Source organism: Pundamilia nyererei, unplaced genomic scaffold (assembly GCF_000239375.1).
Source record: "Pundamilia nyererei isolate P.nyererei 1_Seehausen unplaced genomic scaffold, PunNye1.0 scaffold00002, whole genome shotgun sequence".
Lineage (NCBI taxonomy): Eukaryota > Metazoa > Chordata > Actinopteri > Cichliformes > Cichlidae > Pundamilia > Pundamilia nyererei.
The window spans coordinates 5340181-5362508 of record NW_005187403.1 but is presented as its reverse complement, the minus strand read 5'-3'; the positions used below and the strand labels follow the sequence as shown (position 1 = coordinate 5362508).

Below are 22328 nucleotides of genomic sequence, written 5' to 3'. Positions count from 1 at the left end.
GCCCTCGAGGGTAAAAGGAAATGTGGTTCCTGACCTCCTACCTACACTTCTCACTGTAATACATAATTTCCCCTAGTGATCAATAAGGTATTCTGATTCTGAATAAGATCAGTGTGAAGTAAAATATTTTTCGTTTCCCATGCATGCTGTTTTTTTTTTTTTTTTAACTTCTGGATTGGAGGAAAACTCTGACAAAAGCTCTGTTTTTGCTGCTGTTCGCTGTTAAGGGAGATCAATTTACTTTGGACCAAACTTTCTTTTGTTTAAGAAGTGCAGGCTCTCCTGTGTGAGATTAAAAAAACAAACTGGTCATTTTAGTAAAGCTACATAAATATTTACCCCCACCTTGTGGACACACAGAGCACTTCTCAGCCAGATCTTTTCAGCTTTCACTCTTCAACCAAATGGCGATCGTGGCTCAAAGAGTTGGCAGTTTGTCTTGTAACCGGAAAGTTGCCGGTTCCAAGGTTGCCGGACCCAACGACAGTCTCGATCGTTGTGTCCTTGGGCAAGACACTTCACCTGCCGCCTACTGGTGATGGCCAGAGGGGCTGATGGCGCGATATGGCAGCCTCGCTTCTGTCAGTCTGCCCCAGGGCCTCCACCAGTGTGTGAATGTGAGAGTGAATGAATAGTGGAATTGTAAAGCGCTTTGAGGGTCCCGAAAAGTGCTATATAAATGCAATTATTATTATTATTATTATTATTATTATAAATTTTTGATTTTGACTAGTAACAGTACATAGACACCTATTAGAGTTATTAAAATAATAGTTCACACCAGCTAAATAATTATCTAACACTTTTCTAACACCACAGAATCTAAACTTGTATAACTATGATGTTCCACTGTTCTGTGTCTTATTTCAGTTAAACTGATTTATTTAACTTTACATATTAATGTCAATATAGGCAACATGTGGGCCTGAAAGGGCCCAATGCATAGTAACTTCAAAAAACACCAGTACATGCAAACATAGTGTTAAAGCACACAAAACACAACGGAAGTTAAATAAAACACAACGGAAGGAGAAAAAACATTGCTCACAAAAAATGGGGATTTTGAGGAGACAATAATGTGACGGACCAGCTGCGGGATGGGCAAGCTAACAATAAACGGCTAATAGCAAACATCTATCTGCAGTATTATATGAACTATGTGATTAAAATACAATTATGTTTCACCTTTTTCTGAGTCACAGATGAATTGCACGCTTCTTTTAATCATGTCTCTGCTCAGTCCTTCGCATGTTTTGGTTTCTGTCACTGCTGCAGCTGTTCTGTCACATTAATGTCCCCCCGGAAACACTTCCGCTGTGTTTTGTGTTCTTTCATAGCGTTTTCCTGCTAGTGTTTTATGAGATTTTCTCTCAGATTCACTGTAGTCATAACCAAAAAATGCAGAGATTTTGGTCTGAGTGGGTATGACGGTATCACACAGCTGCTGCAGATTTGTCAGATGTGACTCCATGATATGAATCTCCCCTTTATGACATGGCATGCTCTCCTGTTGGAATCAGCCATCAGAAGATGGGAACTCTGTGGTCATAAATGGATGGTGTGTGACCTCCTAGGACCTGGTGTCTAGACGAAAATACTTAATTTTTCTCTACAAGGGCCTGATATTCACTTGTGAGGACATTATACTGCCACCGTTCTATCAGAATTTAAAACCAATGTCCTCATACGTGGATCTCATTTGTATCAGAAACAAAAATTAGGTAAATAAATAAATAAAAATCTGGTAATTTTTTGTTTTTACATTCCTCAGGTCCCAATCAACCCAATAGCAAAGAAAAATTTAAAATGCATGCCATGAAAGAGTTTGGGTCTTAGGAGGTTAAACAAGGCTCAGTTGTTAGTGTGCCAAGAAAATATTCACCAAACCATTACAGTATCTGCAGCAGCTTGAACTGTTGATAGAAATCAGAATCCAGCTTACATGCTGTTTAGATCAAATTCTGACCTTATCATATGAATGATGCAGCAGAAATGTAAGACTTATTAGACCAGGGAATGTTTTTCTATTCTCCCATTATCCAGTTTTGCTAAGCCTGTGTGAACTGTGGCCTTGGTTTCTTGTTCTTTGCTGACAGATGTGGCACTCAGTCTGGTCTTCTGATGCTGTAGCCCATCTTCAAGGGCTAACATTGTGTGCATTTAGAAATTCTCTTCTGCATACCTTGGTATGACTTACTGTTGCCTTCCTATCATCTCCATGCTGTCTGGCCATTCTCCTCTGACCTCTAACATCAGCCGTAATCGCACAGAAAACTGCTGCTTACTGGATATTTTCTCTTTTCCCGACAATTCTCTGTAAACCCTAGAACTGGTTGTGCAGAAAAACCCCACCAGATCAGCAGTTTCTGAAATACTGAGAACAGTCCAGCACCAGGAGTCATGTCATTCCCATTCTAATGTTCAATTTGAACTTCAGCAGCCACGTTGTGATGGGCGTTGAAAAGGGCAAGTGAGTAAAAGGTGGTGTGATGCTAGTATCGGTGTTCTGCTGGGCTTTGGTAGTTGTGTGTACTTTGCAATGTATTACAAAGGTAAACATTTACATTGAACCTCATAATCAGATTATTGCTGGGTTAAAAATCCAAACAGAAAGAAATGCTCCATTTAAACAACTCAAGACTAAACAACCCCAGACCTATGACTCAGTCAGCTACAGAAAAGAGAGTTAAAGCAGAAATGTATGTTGGCATTTAACCTTAACATTACTTACATTGCTTTCAGCCTGCATATATCTATATCTGTGTGTGTGTGTGTGTGTGTGTGTGTGTGTGTGTGTGTGTGTGTGTAAGCCAAAGAAACCACCCAACAGAAATTTCATAAATATTTATTACATATCAATGAACAAAATCAACTACTTTCACAGCAGTGGTCTACAGCACTTGTTTAAAATAACTGCTCAAATAATATTAATATTAATAATAATATAGTTCAGTTTCCTTTGAGGCCACATTTGATACACAAACATTTACAAGTATTACTTGGCATTAAAAACGATGGCGATACAATATTTTAAGACACTTGGTGTTTTTTTTGTCAATTTTCTGTCATTTTGATATCACAGAGAGGTTCAGCAACAGTCTAAACAGTAAATATAGATTCAAATACAAAAAACCCCCCAAACAAACTAAAATACCAACCAAAACAAACAAAACAGTAAAAATGCCAAGGGGAGGTAGAAACTAAAGACAAAAATACAGAAGGAATCGTAACAACGCAAAGCGGGAGAAGCAGCATTCCCCGAGTCATCCACCCTCATTTAGACACTAAAGAAGAGTAAAAATCCCTCCCGGTTCCTCCTCCTCTTCCTCCTCTTTCTTCTTCTTCCTCTACCCCTTTTTCTGAGTTACGTTTTGCTGTTAGAGGGATTCACGCAGAGGCAGGCAGGAGAACAGAGCAAAGGTGTGAAGAAATGAGAAAAGAAGAGGCTCATGCTCAATCTGAAGGCTGCTATGATGTGAAACAAGCATACAGAGATGCACTAACACCTACATCAGGCTGGTCACCTTTGCCAAACATTTCCCTTTGTATTACTGTCACTTTGATTAGTTTTTACATTGACACAAAGCACCATTTAACCTTTTCAGTGCTGTAATTAGGTGTTATAAAGTGGATTCTTACTAAAATTAAATGAGAAGTGTAGTTGACCCTTTGTGTTAGAACGGATTGTGAGATTCTGTATGAAACGTTTTCTAGATAAAGTAATCCTGATAAAGGTTATTAGTGTTGGAGGTGCATTTACATCACAAGTGGGGTGGATGGTACAGATGTGGAGGTTTCCTATGTTGAACCTGTGGTGGTTAAGTTTTGTCTCCCTCCTCTGGCTTTGACAGTAATTACACAAAGTTTGTTTGACCATGTTTGACCTTTTTTAAAACCATGCACTCTCACTTGCCAAGTTTCTGCTCTCAGAATTATTTTTATGATTGCTCTAACGCCCAAAGGTGCTCAAGCTGGGTTTAATCATGTGGAATGTCACCCTTTAGCTGATGTGGTGCATCCTTAGCTGTTTGGCATCCCAGACTGATGTAATAATAAGAGCCATTGTAGATACTGATGTTTCCCTGTTGTCAACTCTACAGTAACTGAGCATTAGTGGTTTTATTTTTAATGGATTGCTTTACTCTGTAATCTGAATGTGTGGAGTATAAAATGAGGAGACATTTAAAAGGCCGAGAGGGTTTAATGAAATGAAGGATTGTTTTTAGAGCATGTGTAATATTAGAGACTTATCAGTCTCTTTTGAGCCCTCCAAATTTATGGACTAGATTTTTATCTGTATGACAATAACAAAAGATTTTCCAGATGGGCAGCCAATTAACAATCTGATCATAAACCTCTACACTCAGTAAGGAAAGCATATCTAAACTGTGAATTTAACCGTGTGCTGCAGTGAGTTATCCCCAGCTGTAAATCAGTGTATTTCTGGACCTCGAGGTGAAAATCAGCAGGGCTTCTGGGCCTTGAAGTTCCAAATTAGACTCAGTGATTTAAACAGCACTAGCATGGTTATGCTTTCCAAATATACTATTTGTATAAATACATTTAGTATTTTTTAATGAGATGTTTTGTTTTGCACTGTTAAAATTCTTAGTTTCATTTAGGCTTTAATTTTAGTTCAGTAAAAGTCTAATTTTTCCTAAAGATAAAACTATCTTTTAACTAAATGCACATTTTACTCTACAAAATAAAAGACTTTTTCATTCCGCATACAGAAAAAGACAAAGTAAAAGTAATTCACACTTTTGGTTTTGTTTTTATCATCCCTCCTCTATCCATCTAGCCACCGTCTTGTTATAGATACTCCTGTACTTTTTTTTTCTTGTCTCAGTTTGTTGTTTCTTTACTTTGTTCGGAATTTGGTATCATGTTACAGATCGCACTGTTTCCAAAGAAGTGATTTCTTTGCTGCCAAAAACACAACACTTGCAAGTCATGCAAATTTAAGGTCAGGTCTTTGTTATGGGATAAAATGATTCGTGCATGTGCCTTTGAGATTTTGCCGCCAGCAAGTGAAATCACCTGAGCTGATTGCAGTCGTTGGTTACCACTGTAATCGAACATGGACTACAATCATGGCTGCTACTGACAGACACCAAAATCTGGTGGCTGTTGGACGTCTACTTGAATGGAGGACAGTGGCAGACGGCACTTGTGGGAGACTTCTTCCAGGTCTGTCTAACCTGTTTACGACAGATAAGGGGAACAATATGGGCGAAAATGTGCAGAGCATAAAATCAAAAATCATACTTTTACTAAATATGGGAATAAAATTGATTTTTATAATATATCTATAAATATGCATCACAAACCAGACAGGCATATACGCCTGCATGTGTGCACTTTTGTGTATAAACAGATGTACACATATGCATATCATACAATACTTGAAAGTGGATCGGAAATAATCACATAATATACAACACATAAGCTCTTGCAACGTCAGAGGGAGTTGAGAATGCAGAGAGTTTTCTCATGCCTTGGTGCACAGATTTACATTCAGTTTGTGGTTTAGGATCAAACCGGCATCTCAAAGCTCTTGCAGAAGTCTGAATGCACCACGGCATCTTACGCAACCTCTTTGGGTTATCTGCTGCGGGGCGACACAAACAGCTGACACACGGCGGCTGAGGGGGGGCACTGCTCATGAAAAAAGTCACACACGCACACAAACATGACTTCAAACCTCCACTGCACCCATCTCGTCCGCTGAACGGGGGCTCAGAATCCCAGGGTATGTAGGAAAAAGCGCCAAGGTATCAGAGCTCAACAACAGAAAAAAACAAAAAACAAAAAAGAAAAGAAGACCAACCAAAACAACAGAGTAAAGGCGACAGTACAGAAGTGGGCGGGCAGAGAAGTGCACGATGGGATTGTCTTCACTTTAGGTCCAAGACATCTTCTTCGAAGGATGTGGAGAGGGAGAACGCACTGGTAAGGGGCGGGCTCTCTGGCTGCAGCACCGCCTTCTCTGGCTCCGCCTCCGAACTGGATGAACAGTGCAGCTGGACATCCTGATCCACTTCGCTGGACTGTGAGGCTAGCCTGTTGTGCACAGAAAGACTCATGTCTCAAGCTCAAGCTAGCATTAAGCAAACATCAAACGTGCAGCTGCTGTTCAGATGTGTCACCTGTCGCTGTTTGTGGACGTCAGCGCTCGTACTTTGGGCTCGTCCTCTGTGTTCTTTTTGCTCATCTTTCTCTGTTTCACTGATCCGCTGTCTGATTTCCCACTTGGTTCCTCTGTCAAGCCTTTGTTGGTAGGAGACAATGGAAAATGCATTGGAAAACTCAGAAATATGCTTTTTTTTGGCCTTCCTTCTGAGAGCAGGATGGTCGATATCCCATTTATAATTATGAGCTAGATGATTTCAAACCAAAAGTAGTAATTTTCTTGGATTTCATTTAATTTTTTAAACTTTTCAGTTTAATAAATCCAAAGTATATGAATATGAAATTTGACAGTATTTGAAGGTGGGGACGGATAGAAATGGCTTCTTTAGACAAAAGAGTAAATGTTTCTCCATATGTTAAGCTAATGTTGCTGTAAGTTTACATTTAGTGTAAAAGTACCACATGACAGTGGGATGAATCTCCTCACACAACAGGAAGGCCAATAAGCACATTTTTCCAAATATCAAACTTTTGCTTTTTGCCTATGTTAAAAAAAAACACCCAAAACAGGTCTACTTCAGAATTGGAAGGTACACATTGTTTGGGATCTTCTCCTACAAAGCCAAATGTGTAAAGCCATGTGGTGACTTCATATCTCAGATATAGTCTCTAATGCTACAGTGTCGGTGGCGAAAACAGTAGTTAGAGATGCTGCACAACCAAAATGAATGTAACTGTGTGATCTCTGTGGTTTTGAGTGTTGCTTTTAACCACAGTTCACGTCTTGAAAGCAACTTTGGTGCATCAAGATAGTCAGAAAACAGCAATAAGTCGAAGTCAGTCTGCTATCAGTTTGTGACTGAATAAGGTCAGCTTGGAAACTGTATGATACGATTAACTGTAAATCGTTGAAAATCACAAATGTGTCACCAACTACATACACAGAAATGTAACATTTAACAGAAATTCACATTAACTATTTACATTCAGAATCCAGCAATTTAACTGCAAAATGACACAGGTGCTTTTATATAGGAATATAACCAGAATACAACCAGCTGGAAACCAGTTGAGGCAGGTCTGCTATTAAAAACACACACGTAGATGATGTGTTCAGACTGACTCACACTGATTACAACCTGTTGCCAATCTGTCTCCAGGGAACCTGTGCAATCACTGTGTGGTCAACTACAGGTTGTGGGTTTTGCATTCTTAACCTCTGGGTTACCAGTTGGTCAGTGCAACTACTTGTAATCGGCTGCTAAATTTCAAAATATTCAATGGACTCACTGGGCAACCACCAATTTTTAGTAGTTGCAAGGAGGTTTATATCATATCTTTGCTCTACTGTGACTGAGCCACTAAACTGCAATAGCATCTGAGACCAATACTGGAGAGTACTTCAAAGATTTTAGAATTAGTACAGTGATGTCTCCCAGAAAGTTGATTCTGTTTATCTGGATGTAGCCTTTCCACTGGGAGGCTTTCTTGATCACTGATCAACAGCTACTGATCAATGACCATGGACCATTCACGGGGAGTTGGGCAATGGCTGCCTGTCCTGCCTTAGACATCGAAGATACCACATATAATGTAATAACTGAAACAACACAACCAGAAATGAATAAATAAACAGATAAAAGATTCTTAATAGGAGCCTGTTGAGATTCTATATAGCTGTTCTTGCAAACCAAAATGTGTTTGTGGAATTAGCTTTTTTGAGGAAGATTTTAGAATGAAACACAGAGACGACAACTAGATCTAACTAAAAATAAAGGAATCTCTGTGTGTGTTTTTGACTGACTGTGATCACGTCATGTAGCTTTGCTGTTGCAAGTATGCTCAAATGTAGCCGTACCATGAAGGAGCAGGTATGTGAGGGATAATCCAAAACTGCACCAGTGGGCACTAGTTCCATAAAAACAACTTAAATTTCCTATATGGTGCAAAATAATTTTTCCGTTTACCCAGCAGCTCCTTCCGTGTGCGACTGGCTATTTCTTTGATCTCCATGCGGGATAAGGAAAGCGAGTGTGTTGCAGAGATGAGGGGAGCTGGGGCCACCATGGTGGGGGCTGGTGTCGTCAGCACTTTGTTGACCAGAGGGGACTTCAGGGGTCTTTCGATGCTGCGGCCCACCAAGTTACACAGAGGGATCTTAAAAATGTGCTTGCATGTCGCTTCACCTAGGAGGAAGCCAGAGGAAGAGGTAGCAGTGAGGAAGAACAATTGTGGTAGATGACATGAGAGCACACAAAATGAAAACAAAAAAAGAAAGAAGGCTTGGCTTTAGTTCTTTAGAAATTCAAAAACATACCATATGTTTTCAGATTTTACAACTAGCAATTGAACCTTTTATTTTTATCAATATTTCAACACTTTTGTATGGCAGTGCAATGAAAATTAAATACTTTATTTTTGACTATTTGGCTGCATAAGTTACCACTGGGAAGCTACTGCTTAGCTTAACGTAAAGATGATAAACAGAGGGAAAGAGCTGCCTGTGCTCTTGATTTTTTTTTTTGAAAATCTGTACAAAAACCCAGGTTGTAAAACATTAACATGTGACTACATTAGTGGTTTCCAAATTTCTACCTCTCATACAGTACTGTGCAAAGATTTTGAAGCATCCCACATTTCTTTGTGGTTTGCTTCTCAGGGCCAGATTGTCTTTCTTTAGTTCCACTTGACTCAAACCTTGGCATATTTCATCATGGTATGCATAGATTTCTTCAAACATTTCCCATTTCCTAGTAAAATATAAAGAAATGAGGGGCTGGCTCAAGCCTTTTGCACAGGCTATATATATATTAGGATCACTAATATATGCACTATATATTAACTTGAACTAAATTTACAATACATCACACTCACATACATATCATCTGCAAGCATTTTCAGTGCAGCTTTAGGATACTCCAAAACTCTCACCTGACTCAAAGATTAGGCTTTTTTGAAATTCTGTTGTTGGGTATTATGAAACATACTCTTACCTCTGAGACTCTAATGCAGCGAACGGCATTACACGAGATGCACATTTGTAATCTTTACACTAAACACACTTGAAATAACCAGGGACTGGCGTCAGACATGTAAATATTGGCATCTATCTTGTATATAATCTCTAGAGGCATATTTCCGCCTTTCCGGTGCATTCAGGGACTCTCAAAGATTCAACTTATTAACATTGCTCTTGCATTCTGTGTGCCAGCCACTCCAACTCACAAAAACATGTTGTCGATTTTGTAAAGGTATAATAAGAAATAATTTTATTTCACTTGAAATAAAAGTCTTTGAATGCACCAGTAAGGACCAGTAAAAAACAGATAATGACAGCAAAAGCAAAAGCTTACAAAACCTGAAAAAGCAAAGGTGACACAGCTTGATCAAGTCTTTAACTTTTGTATTTTCGTAGCGCAGTAAAACATCTATGACATCACATGTGGCATGCGTTGCAAAACAGTCAGCTGTAATATTAATTCTGTACATAATTAGGACTCTATGAATGCTGATACAACAGAATCAAACATCCACATTTAAATGAAGCCACTTTAAAGTGATTTATAGCGCCATTTATTGAAACAGCACGCAGTCTTAAAATTAATCTTCCTTACAACAGCGAGCTAATGTAACTGTTCAGTAGACATTTATAGCAGGCCATCTATTATTCAACAGAGACAACAAAGTCTGCTCGAGATGCGTTGAATGGATGTTTGGAAGTTTTCAAGTGACACAATCTGCCCGCAAAGCTGCAGTGTGCCCACTGGCAGTGCCCAGCCATTCCACTTGGGAGCAGTGTTGGAGTTCAGAAACTGCACACTGCTCCGATGAGGCAGGCTGGTGATAGTGAATGAGAGTGAATCGAGGCAGAGACTATGCTGCAAAAAAAAAAGGAAGGGTCTGTCTCATCTGAAATGTCAGCGGGTGAGAGGAGAGTTAAAGAGCCACTGTGAAAAACAAAGGGTCACTGCTGATGCTTGACAGGTACACTGTGTTAGTGCTGTTACAGATCAGCTCTCACTTGCCGCTGTGTCGTCCGATGGCAAAAGGAAATAGCCAAAGATGCGGCAAGGCATGCAAGTATTTGGAATATATAGTTGCAGAGATCAATATATTCCACATGCGTTTCTGGACCAGGGGAAGTGTCACACTCCTGCACACTGGCAAAAAAAAAATCAAAAATCAAATAAACAGTTGTCAGGGATGTTTTTAGTACTAAACAGAGTCAAATTCATCAGAACAACGTGGCGTCTTTAAGCCAGTGGAGGTGGATGGTGGCTAGCAGCCACATCAGTGACATCTTGCTCGCATCACTGATGTGATTACGTCAGATGAAAACCTTCCCAAGGAGCAGATACGGCAGGCGCACAGGCAGTTAAGAGGATGGGATTTTTGTCAGCACCCTTCCACCTTTCTCCACCCCCCCCCCCCCTCCACTCTCCAAACACCCCGCCCGACCACCCACCCACCATCAGACTGTAGCACCGCTGTTTGGACTACTTTGGATCGAAAAAGAGGGCTGACAAAAGTCTCCATGGCGACAGTGCAATCTGTAAATCATGCTGCAGCAGACGTGTCTTCTCCTTCCCTCTTTCCCTTTTCTTGCTCCTTTTTTGCACCCCCCAAAGCCTCCATAACCCCTCCCTTTCCGCTCACACTCCCTGCATACCTATTCTTCCTCCCCCCCTTCCCGGTAATTTCATAACTCTCTATCTTCATCACCTCCTGCCTCACTTTTGTACTTTGAGCTCTAGCACCTTCCTTTCTCCCTTCTCATTCTCCCCTCGCGCTAATGCTTTAATTAGTCGGCAGACAGAAAGGGGGGTGGGTGGGGGTGGGGAAGACATAATGTTCACTTAACATTCAACCAACGTTCAAGTCAACATGCTGCTTCGGAGCAGACAGGGGTGATACACTCTGGGTGCACGTGCATGTTAGTAGGGCAGCGTTATGAGTGTTTTTATGGACAGAGGACAAGTTGTGGGAGAATCCTAAAGTACCTTCAGCATCCTTAGACATGTACAGGGAAAGCTTGGTACCATAGGGGATCCGTATAGAATCTGAACCAGGGATGAAGAAGAGGGTTACACAAACTGAACACACACAGTAACATACATTTAGGAGCACACGCACACGCACACACCCACACACATACATAGTAGGTTCTCTATTATGTCTACATCTTCCAGTAATGCAGAATTATTTGCAAAAAAAAAGAGAATTCCTTTAATAAAAATGACATACATAAGCAGAAATCCTGCACTTGACTAATTGCAGCAGCAACAGCCAGATCTTCCTCCCCGTTAGCTTTAATGGAACCTGTAAATACCCACTTCCATCAGGAAAAGACTGCCTGGATGGTGCAGCAGCAGCAGGAACACAAGCTTTTTATTTTTAATTTTTCCTAAGTCTCACTCTTTTCTGCAGTTCAGACTTACATGGAAACCTTTGTGTGTCTTTAACAGCTAGACTGCACTGTCCGTCAGTCAGCTGTTAAAGACAGTGAATGACAATCTTGTACAAGCTGTATTAATCTGGAGGAGATCAGGAACAGCAGGATGGGGAGGCGGTGGTGCTGGTGGGGGTGTGTGTATTAAATGGTCAAACATACAATGAAAGATGTCTGGGAGAGTGTGCATGCTATATTGTAACTATGATTCGCAATCGAAAAGATCACAATGATGCTTTCAAATGTTCTCGTCCTTCAACTACAAATCACATTTAGCTAAGGTACAAGCTTTTTTTCATACACCTCATACTACATATGGGTATAAAATCATATGATGCTTGAAAGTAAGGAACGTCGTATCTCAGTAAAAAGTTTGTCCCCTTGATCTTTTGGCAGCATGTCGATGAACGGGAGGCCATGTGGATGCCTGTTTTGAAAAAGGGTGTGTTCAAGGATCCTCCAAAATTCAAGAGTTCACTGCCTGGTGACAACCTTAAAACAAAAAAGGGATTCTCAAACTGTCAGGTCTGAGACAGAAACACTGGAGAGTGTGGTGGACAACCAGTGGGAACATAAGGAGTGAAACTTTAGTAGAATAAATATGATTTACAGCCAGATCTGTCAGTATTTAGACAGTTTTGTAATTTTCCCTCTATACATCACCATGATGGACAATCAAGATGTGACTGAAGTGCAGACTTTCAGTTTCAGCTCAAGAGATCTAACAAAATATTGCTTCGGGAATTACAGCATTTTTATACGCAGTCAATCTTAAAAAGGAAATCTTAGAAAAATAAACAATAAAAATGACAAAGAGGAGTCACAGAGGGTTACAAGGCAGAATAACACTTTGTAAGTGTTGGTCTTTTTTTTTTAAAGACAGTGTTTAAATGAAATAAAAGAAGGCATATTCTGCAATACTCGCTGTGCTTATCTGTCTGTTTCCTACAACAGAGGTATCAAACATAAGGCCTGGGGGCCAGAATTGGGCCGGAATTAGACACAGACTCCAATCTGACCCACTGGGCAATTTGAACAATGTGAAGGAATAAAAAGGCATACATTTTGGAGTTTTAACTATATTTCCATAGGTTTTGGAGCGTAATAAAGACCTCCCCCATGGGCATAATACACCAAAGCAAATATATGAATATATAAATAATTAACCGACAGGAAATTCTCTTTTTGTTTTTTCCCCAGTGGGTTTACAAATAAAGGGCAATGACAGAACCAGAATGTTTTAGGCCATTTTACACATTTCTTACACTTTAAGCCAAAGGTTTTCCAGATTTCTTTTATTTACAACAGCAACATTTCTATATCATATAGAAAAACTGAGATGTGTTGTTGAAACTGCACTCCTTTTTCTTATATTAAACTATTCCAGGGATTAAATGTGTAGTTAAAGTTCTTTACACTAACAGAAAGGGTTTCTGTCCGGCCCACTTAAGATCAAAGTGGGATGTATTTGGTTCACAATGTAAAATACGTTTTTGACATCCCATCCCTGCCCTTCAACATAGATTAGCAAATTTAATCTAAAGCAAAGTTTCAGATTATGAGTAGGTCCTTGAACACACCAACAGGCAACATTTTTGTACCGGTTTTGGCTTGGTAACAAAGATAATTAAACAAAGGCACCTAAGTCTTTCTACCTCATGTTTAAGTGCCGCAAAAGTCATTTTTTAAGCATAAAATTTGTTGAATGAATGACTTTTTCTCTGAAATAATTGTAAGAAAGAAGGTCGGTAATAAATAAAAGTAACCACATTTGTAAGTAAAATTATTTGTAGGGTTAAAGGGCCGTTGACAGGATACCTATTTGTCTACTGCTACTCTACATACCCAGCAATGAGGACATTATAATGTTTCTCATAAAAAAAAAAGTGATTAAAGAAAAACTTACTGTCACAGAAAACTGCAGGTTATCAACCTGAACTAACGTACACAAATGTTGCAGTGCTTGAAGCTAAGAGAGACTCCCAAGTCAAACATCCTGCGTGGGTCTTACCATCGCCAAGCGGCGAGGGGAACATGGGCATCTCATAGCCGGTGGGCGTCTGTGGGGAACTCTGGGAACTGGTGTCTCTCGAACTGCAGTTGGAGGCTGAGCTCACTGGAGCCGATGAAACGAAATAAATGTCTGACTGTGGGCGGAAAAAGCAGATGCAAGCAGAGAGGGAAATGAGAGGGAAATGATGGACGTGCAGAGAAGGCAGGAAAACAGAAAGGTTTGAAGCAGCAGGTGAAAAAGAAAGAACAAAGAATCAGAATGAATCATTGGATCTCAGGCGCACTGTTCTGTTTGCAATTATCAGAGTGTATAAATCATAGTTGTATTATTGCTTTTGCAGCCATGCAGATTACCAGCCTTATTTCCCACAGGGATAATAAAGATGGATTGAAATGAGAGCTCCCAGACATCTTCTTCTACAACTGAGTGAAGCCTGACACTGAAACTAAATTCACAAACTTGAGGATTCTTGTTCAGTGGGTGTATATGTTGTCATTTATACAGACCCGCGAAGCAGCCAGCTGCAGCTCCGGGACCACTGCTGTGTACACAAGATTGCCATTGACCACTAGTCGAATCTCAATGGAGTCCGTGGTGAAGGCCAGGATGTAAGGAAATGCACAAACTGCAAAGACACCAGGAGGATAAGACAAAGTATTTCATCAAAGGGAAGCCACTGAATCAAGTATGACTGCAATGCAAAAAATGTAAGCAATGTTGACCTTTCTTAATACTTCAAATTTGTAGTTATTAGTTTCACTAAGAATTATTACTATTAGATTATTGGCTAAATATATATGCAGAAACGCCCAACCCATGCTTGTACTATAGGTGCCTCAGTGGTGGTGCCTAATTCTTTATAGTTTTGTCTCCAGTGAGACAGACTTTCTGTAATTTGCGACAAAAAGATGATTCAATTAGATATCTCCACATGGTGTGCAGTGTGTCCTTAAAGAAATTTGAGGAAACCAGACAAGTGGAGAACACAAGAAGACATGGGAGACTATCTGATATGGAAGCAATGCCATTAAGAAATAGGAAATAAAAATCCAGCAAATCCATCTATTGTTCAGCAAAGTCTCACCAGAAATGGTCTTAGAACGTAACTACTGCGATAAACGAGGAACCACTGTACACAGAAAAGTATAGATTTTGATCCAGCATACTATATCAAAAGGGTGTGATTGCTTTTTTTAAATTATGAAAATTACTGTTTTATATGCCAGTGGTGTGAGCTGATTTTAAATTGAAGATGTCCCACATGTTTTAATACATTTGTGCGATTACTCTGCACTGTTGGCTTTAGTGTGTATGTGCATATTAAAGCAGGACACATTACGGATGCACAGGAGGCCAGAGGGGCAGCATTTTGTTATGAGCAGTGCCAGGGTTACTGGTTTAACACCAGCTTTTTAAAAAAATTTTCATCACCTTCTGCGTTAATAATAAAACGTACACAGAAACACACGCACATGTAATCACTTGGGCCAGTCGGACGCTTGTGATTACACATGACGTTTCCATGGTGACACGAAGCTCAGCGGCAATGGGCAGGGTGGGGCCCCGAGAACTGTTGCCGTGGCAACCTACCAATAGCATTAGGCATCTGGTTCCAGCTGAAGTGGAAATCCGAGGTGTTGGACTGGATCATCGGTGTGGAGCCGTTAAACGGACAAACTTTCTTATAGTAACAAATATCTGCAAAAGACACACAGGATTCAGGTTAAAGGTATTTATGTTACACCACGATCGACAGCAGCCTTTTATTGTGAGTCGAAGAGGGCAGACAGCTTTTTGTCCTTTTATATAGCTGAAGCAGAGGGATAAAAAGCTCCCTCACTCTTAATATTCTGGAGCTGTCTCTGTGCAATGATTTTTATTCCAGTCGCAGAGGAAAAAGGCAGATAGCCGACATTACACAACATCTGAAATGTCTGGAGTCAAGAGAGGGATGGTGGTGGGGGGCACTCACAGTTGTAACACAACAGCAGACCTGCCTCCCCGTCTTCATACACATCAATGGCCGCTACAAAATTTACCTGCAGGCACAAAGAAGTCAGTTTAGTGAAATCAAAGACGGTTCAGAGGCGAAAGGTCAAATAGGAGACACTGTTTTTAACAAATAATGTCAGGTCAGCACCCTCAGGGCAATACAGAAGATACACTGCATGTCAGCTACAGATTTACTCTTCTCTAAATAGAAAGCAGAATGAGATGCTTTATTAAGGCAGCTGTTCATCCTACAGCCTGCTCATCCATTTCTCCCTTCTCTCGCCTCCCCAGCTGGTGGCTGTGAATGACAATGTTTGATTCACCCAAGCAGGCTGGTAATCAGCAGGTAAATAAAGCCGCTAACTAAAGGTTTCAGTCCCGTTTGGCTTCAATAAACATCACATAGAAATGCAAGAAAGCAAAGAGAAAGCCGCTAATATGTGTGTATGTGCCTGTGTGCCTCACCCTGTTGGCCTCTGCATGATGAAGCCGGTAGGCATCTCCAGTGCTCTCATTGATCAGGTCAAATTGATGTTTGTAGGCCACACAAATCATATTATCATTTTCCCCGGTTGGACCGTCCACCAGCGACATCACCACCGGCGGGTCGCACAGACAGATCTCCTAATGGGAGCGTGGTACACGTGGTTAACATTAGCACTCTTTACTTTTACACTCCTGTCTTCGTTCTTCTTTCACCCTCTTCTGTTTGATAGATAATTAGACTCTTTTTTAGCCCCCATTACATTTGGGTATTGAATACAATGTGCATGCTTGACTCATATGCTGTTTTTCCACCTTCTCTTTGCTCATGTGGACTTTGATTTACCCGTATGTACTGAAACTCCTCCACTGGAGAATCCGCTCCTGTGGCGACGGCGCTGAAACGCGGATGTTTCCTGGTGATGAGGAGGAGTTTGTTCCTGATGGCTGCTACTATCCTCAGCTCTGAGCCGTGGTGGGTGTTAATAGAGTACAAATGGCAACCTAGGACAAAGCGGATGAGAGGGGAGGCTGACAAAGAGATGGAAACTATAATGGATGTTTACTGCTGCAGGTGTCGTTCCCTGGCATCGTCCCGCAGATCAATGCATGCCGCTCAGACAGCTGGCATGACACCAGTGGATATAACACTGTGTGTATATTTGTGTGTACACTGTAAAAAGGAGATTCATTAAGGTTGCACTTCAGAATTGATTAGATACTTGTTAACCTTGTAAACAACCTCATAAACATATTCAGATAATCCTTCAACAGGTCAGAAATATAGATGTTTACTTCTTTAGGAACATTTGTACAGATGAACAATATTTACAGCTCAAAGACATTTTTTTATGTCTGTAAGCCAAAAGCTCAGGTTTCAATCTGCTCGAAAAGCTTGTTTTCCAAGTTTTTCTACTTGCATTGAGCTGTTGTCAGCTTGGCATGGATTTCTTCATATGTCCATCTCAGGCCAGCACTGTGGCTTTGGCTGCGCCTAATATGATGAAGCACAGGCCTGTTCCAGAAAACAGAGTTTGCTAACCCTGAGATGAGGATTCCCTAATCCCCGGGCTATTCACAGACTCTATTCACTGGCAGATTTTCTTTAACAAACCCAGAGTTTCTCTCTGACTCCTCCCCTAGGTTTGTGCCTAGCGCAGCTGACTGAATCTCTCTTTCATTTCCACATTCATGCAATTGATAGCAAAACAATCAAATGTGTTAATTTGCAGAAGTTTATGTCGTTACAGATGCTAATTAGATTACTTTTTTACTTCAAGCTGTGCTGGTTGCTTAAGCCACCACATTCTTCCACATTTATGGGGTGGCTGTGGCTCTGGGGCTACATTGGAGTGTGATAGTAAGCAACACTTGCCAGAGGCCAGTGGAGAAGTAGGTTCCCAAGTAGGAACTTCTTTATCTCCCGTTTATACCAACAGGAGCACGGCGAGATGCTATCAGTCGATCCAATCTGTCTTAAAATAGGTTTTAACGTTGATCTGAATGTAAGAGGTTTCATCACCAAATTAGCTCTTTTCCACAGTATGCCTTTTTTCCTGTCTCCCTCCCCTCACTCCCAACTGAACCTGGTTCTGCCGGAGGTTACTTCCTGTTAAAAGGGAGTTTTTCCTTCCCACTGTTGCCGAATGCTTACTTACAGTGGGTTGCCTGATTGTTGGGATTTTCTCTTGTGTTATTTTAGCATCTTGACCTTACAATTTAAAGCACCTTAAGGGGTAATAGACACACTAATCCACCACATGCTTAAGTTGCATTACCAGCAGGGGGAAATAATAGATTTAAAGCCAAGGAGTCGTGAATGACCAATGTATGAAGTACATTTCAGGCTCCTTTTATGCCAGAAACGATTAAGCTAGGTAGCTGATATGTATCAACATTTAAATGTCTTGGAAATTTCTCTTTAAATGTTTTTACATTTATTTTCATGATGGCTTGAATTTAAGCATGCATGTCTATTTGACACTAGAGCTGCTGTTGAAGGATGCTGACAAAAAGAGCTTTTGTAGTCTCATATTATCCTCAAATAAACCTAAAGGTATTAACAGGGGGAAAAATTTATCATGGTGTTCGGATGGGGAACTATCTGATGCTTTCAACTTCAGTCAAATTCAAGCAGATTTTTCTATCTTGCATAAGTGTATTTACCTTTTTCACTGTGAGGATTGTTTTGCATTCTGTGCAACTGTGTGCATATTCTTGCAGATCCTGTGCGTTACCTTTCGTTTTCTCCAGTTTGTTTTCCCGGCTGTCGCACTTGCCCCTGATTAGTTGCCTCTCCTCCAGGCCTTTCTTGATCGTGCTGAGTCTGAACACATAAAGCCGAGCATCCTTTCCTGGAAACAAAACAAAAAGCTCTTCTGTTTTTTTCTGCACAAAGGCTACCCTCAATTTGCTAGCTCTTATTTAGCATCCTCCCACGGCCATGCAATGGCGTGGTATTGCAGGAGGATTACTAGAAGGCTTCTTAAAGCTGGCGCACTCGCAGAAGCTTCATCAAAGCCCACACACAGTCGTGACAAATGCCTGCCATCGCATAATGACTATCAAACCTGGACGATCCCTACTTGCTTATCATCTGCAGATCAACCATTTACATTCTTTCACAGTTAAAGCAAACATCAGACAAGTCCAACTGCTGTTTGTTAGTACACAGCCACATCTCGGTTGAACTACTTGTGTGTCCTTTAAATCTTAGTCACCCTCTGTGTTTAATTTTATCTGTCTGCCTGTCTGGATATCTCTTAGTACTTTATAACCCCCTGCACTCTCACAGTCTATGTGGTTCTTCAGACAAACAGACACTCTTTTGTATACACATGCACACAGAACCCCTTTAGGGACTCGTTCTGTGCAGGTCAGCTTCCTTAAATCTCAGCGATGGATCGATGTTTTCACCGGACCAGTGGAGGTGGGCAAACGTGTACACACTAACGCACACAGGAAAAGACAGATGAAATGTAAGGCGAAGAAAAAGAACAAACATAAAGACAATCTGCTCCAAATAGTGCTGTGAGTCAAAAAGAGGATTTCAAAGGATGACAGGAGATCTCTGATGTGCAGGGAGGCAGTGCTTAGCAGTATCCTCCCAGTGGTCTAAGCCTACCTTTGTCAGTGCGGGTGATAAGCAGGTCCTGAGGCTCGAGAACGTGCATCTGCTTCACCACCATGGTTCTGTCGAACACGTGCACTGGGGGAAGGCTCTGTGGCTCTGAAAGACAAGTCAAAAATCACATGATTAAAGAAAATTAAATTGAAAAATCCCCGCCCCAAGTAGGGATTAAAAAAAGAAAGAGCATTTAAATAAGAAAATATTGATTGTGTCACTCACCAATGCCTAACCCTGCTGGATCAGGGCCTGAAACAGGGACAACATCATTACCATCATCATGTTAGCTGCTGCTCTCGACATTCTGCTGAGTATTGAACAATTATGCATGGGTGCTTTAATTTAGATGGCACAGGGCGTATTGATTAGTGACCTCACCATCGAGCAGCATGACCCCTGCTGCGTCTGTGGCAACCAGCACTGACTGACCCCAGGAGTCAGCGCACACGATATCATAGGGGAATGTGCTGCAGAACAACTGGGACTCCCATGGCTGCAACACACATATTGATACAGCGCACAATAGGATTAATATTCACTTGGTTTGATAGGACTACAAATAAATCATAAATTTAACCCCCCCGGGTTCATTAAGTGCTTTTTAAACATTTCAAACATGAAGTTGTTTTGTAACGGCAAAAAATTCAAAGGTTCTTTCAAGTATTAAGATTAAGGCGGTGAGACGCTATAAAGATGTGCGCCTCACCTCTTTTCTGCACAAGCCTGTGGTGACGAGGCTAGTCGGCGCATCGCCTCTCACTATGGTCTTCAGCTTGAGGGCCTGGGGAAGAAACGGCATCAGATATGACACACGGCGTACACCACTGAATTCTGCACTGATGGAAGTCTGAAATCTTGCATTACCACAGTGTCTGACATCTGAAATCAAGATTTGCTCCCATGTAGCTAATGTTAGCATAAAATTAACGCTGTTGCCACGATGAGAAGGCGGCATTTTACCGCTGTGGTTGTTAGAGGTAACGATGATTTCTTTTATAAACAGATTTATAGTTACTCTGTATTTTCCAACCTCAAATGAGGCAGGACAGAATGAAGAATAAAATTCAGACCTACACAAATATACACATTTTTTGAGATATTTCTGTTTCTTGAACTCTTTTCCCCATTAAGATGATCTGACGATCTACCCTGCATCATTAATGGCAAGTTTTGACGCCTTAGTAAATATCAATAAAGATGCGGTTCAATGACCATTAGAATAAATGGATTTCCCTAGAGTACCTGCATGAATAGAGACCATCCTCACTCATTTCTGATGCACATCCACTCATGTTGTTCAATAGGCAGGCTGAAATATGACATGAACCAATCAGAGGGTTGCTTCTAACAGGGTATCTAGTAGGGCTGCACGATTAATCGTTAGAAAATCGCGATCTCGATTCATACTTATGTGCGATCTCATTTCCAAATGACAACGATTTTTAAAAAAAAGATGACGATTGTACCGCATTTTGATCCGGGACGTAATCTGCATGAAAACAAGCGCTCACTCTTCCTGCTCAACAAATGACAAGGGCGGAGCCTTATACCACGTGATACAGAAGCTGTGCCCGTGTGATGCTAAAATTGGCAGGGAAAAAACAACGGAGAGAGTGACAGGAGAAAATCCGTCCCGGTCAACCACCCAAACATCAATAACGGGAACCTTATACAGCGCTTCCCTATACACGCCGAACTCCCGCAGGCACAAAGAAATTACGGAGGCTATCACTTATCACCTAACCAAAGATATGGCTCCCATCAACACTGTGCAAAACGAGGGATTTAGGAAAATGAACAACACCCTAGACAAACGCTACACAGTGCCTTTTCATGCAAAATCGCGCAGCCCTAGTATCTAGGGGTAAAGAGTTAAGTAGTTCTTTTTCAGCCACTGGGTTTGAGTTCTTTCAATAAACAGGATCAATCTATGTGCTACTAAAGGGGCATTTTTTAAACATATATTTTGATGTTATATGTGGCTATTATGAGGCCTTGATGAACTGGTATGTATTTTTCTATCTTTGGGCTCCATCATGTAGCTGTAAACAGGTAGCTTGCCAATGAGCTAGCATCTATCACAGTCATTCTCTGTGGAGGAAATTGCATTTTACGGTATTTATCTGTTATTTAAATAACGCTTTCACACTCGTGGACCTTGCGCAAGATAAATGAGCCCTAACTTGCTGAAATACGCATGCTGTTTTCTATTACTGCTATTTGGACTGACATTGCTTGTTTTTCATGCTTATTTAGGTTCTGAGATCTGTGACGGCTCAAGAAGGTGACTGTACAAAAAGAAAAGTCATAATGCATCAAAGGTTAAAGCCGTTTCAGAATTCAAACACAGTTCGTACAAATGTGCAAGCTGCAACCATCTGACTGAAAGTGCCAATCCAAGCTGCACAAAGCATTACCATGCCTGCATAAACAGGCAATCTGGAGATGATGAGATCAATACAAACCACCACTGCGGTGGCTTAGCCGTACAGCATACTAAAGCATCCTTCAGAACAGATCCATGAGAACTCATATTCAGATTTATGAGACATTAATGGGGAACATGACATCACTGTGTACTACGTGCACAACACAGTGACTGACCCCACTGTGAGTCAGTTTAGCTGACAAATGGCTTGTCCCTAAAATAACTGAACAATCAATGACCGAAGATGTTAGTCTTCCACTGTTTTAATGCTTTATAGAAGAGCACGTCGATACCTAAGCTTTGTATTTATAAGTCGAGAACAGTAGAAACGAGATAGAACAGTTACGTAAAGAAAAGGAAACAAGGACAACAAAGAGAAAAAGAGAGAATTACTAAGATTAATAAACAGCTGCTCGTTTAGAGTCGACTATAAATGGTTTTGACTTTAAAAACTAATTTCCTCCAACAGGTTTTTTCTACAGGGTACAGCCGTTATAACTAGTGTCTAGTTTTTAAGGCTCACATAGACTATTATAAAACAATGAGTGACGATGAAGGCATTATTAGCACTACTCAGTTCAAACCTTTGGACTTTGGATAGATTTTCAAGTTGATCAAAAAAAAAAAAGAAAGAACAAATTGTAGTAAAATTATTGATGTATTCGGTTTATGAGGGCAATTATTGATTTATTATAATTTAACT

The 22328-nt window shown here is 40.7% G+C and overlaps 1 protein-coding gene across 5 annotated transcripts in view; it reads right to left on the bottom strand.

The window, feature by feature from the left end:
* Nucleotides 1–4730: 4730 nt before the first annotated feature.
* Nucleotides 4731–22328, bottom strand: part of garnl3 (GTPase activating Rap/RanGAP domain like 3) — a 78281-nt gene continuing 60683 nt past the window's right edge. For 3 of the 5 annotated variants that reach the window (XM_005720226.1, XM_005720227.1, XM_005720228.1), the window contains exons 17-31: nucleotides 19904–19978; nucleotides 19576–19690; nucleotides 19420–19446; nucleotides 19195–19299; nucleotides 18308–18424; nucleotides 16417–16574; nucleotides 16053–16211; nucleotides 15568–15634; nucleotides 15186–15293; nucleotides 14102–14220; nucleotides 13593–13728; nucleotides 11133–11192; nucleotides 8100–8318; nucleotides 6150–6270; nucleotides 4731–6063 (exon numbers count right to left, since the gene is read on the bottom strand). In XM_005720226.1, the coding sequence (XP_005720283.1) occupies nucleotides 5898–6063; nucleotides 6150–6270; nucleotides 8100–8318; nucleotides 11133–11192; nucleotides 13593–13728; nucleotides 14102–14220; nucleotides 15186–15293; nucleotides 15568–15634; nucleotides 16053–16211; nucleotides 16417–16574; nucleotides 18308–18424; nucleotides 19195–19299; nucleotides 19420–19446; nucleotides 19576–19690; nucleotides 19904–19978 (1752 nt within the window). In that variant the 3' untranslated portion in view covers nucleotides 4731–5897. The remainder of the gene's footprint in view (nucleotides 6064–6149; nucleotides 6271–8099; nucleotides 8319–11132; nucleotides 11193–13592; nucleotides 13729–14101; nucleotides 14221–15185; nucleotides 15294–15567; nucleotides 15635–16052; nucleotides 16212–16416; nucleotides 16575–18307; nucleotides 18425–19194; nucleotides 19300–19419; nucleotides 19447–19575; nucleotides 19691–19903; nucleotides 19979–22328) is intronic. The other 2 variants (XM_005720229.1, XM_013910042.1) reach the window with 1 other exon arrangement.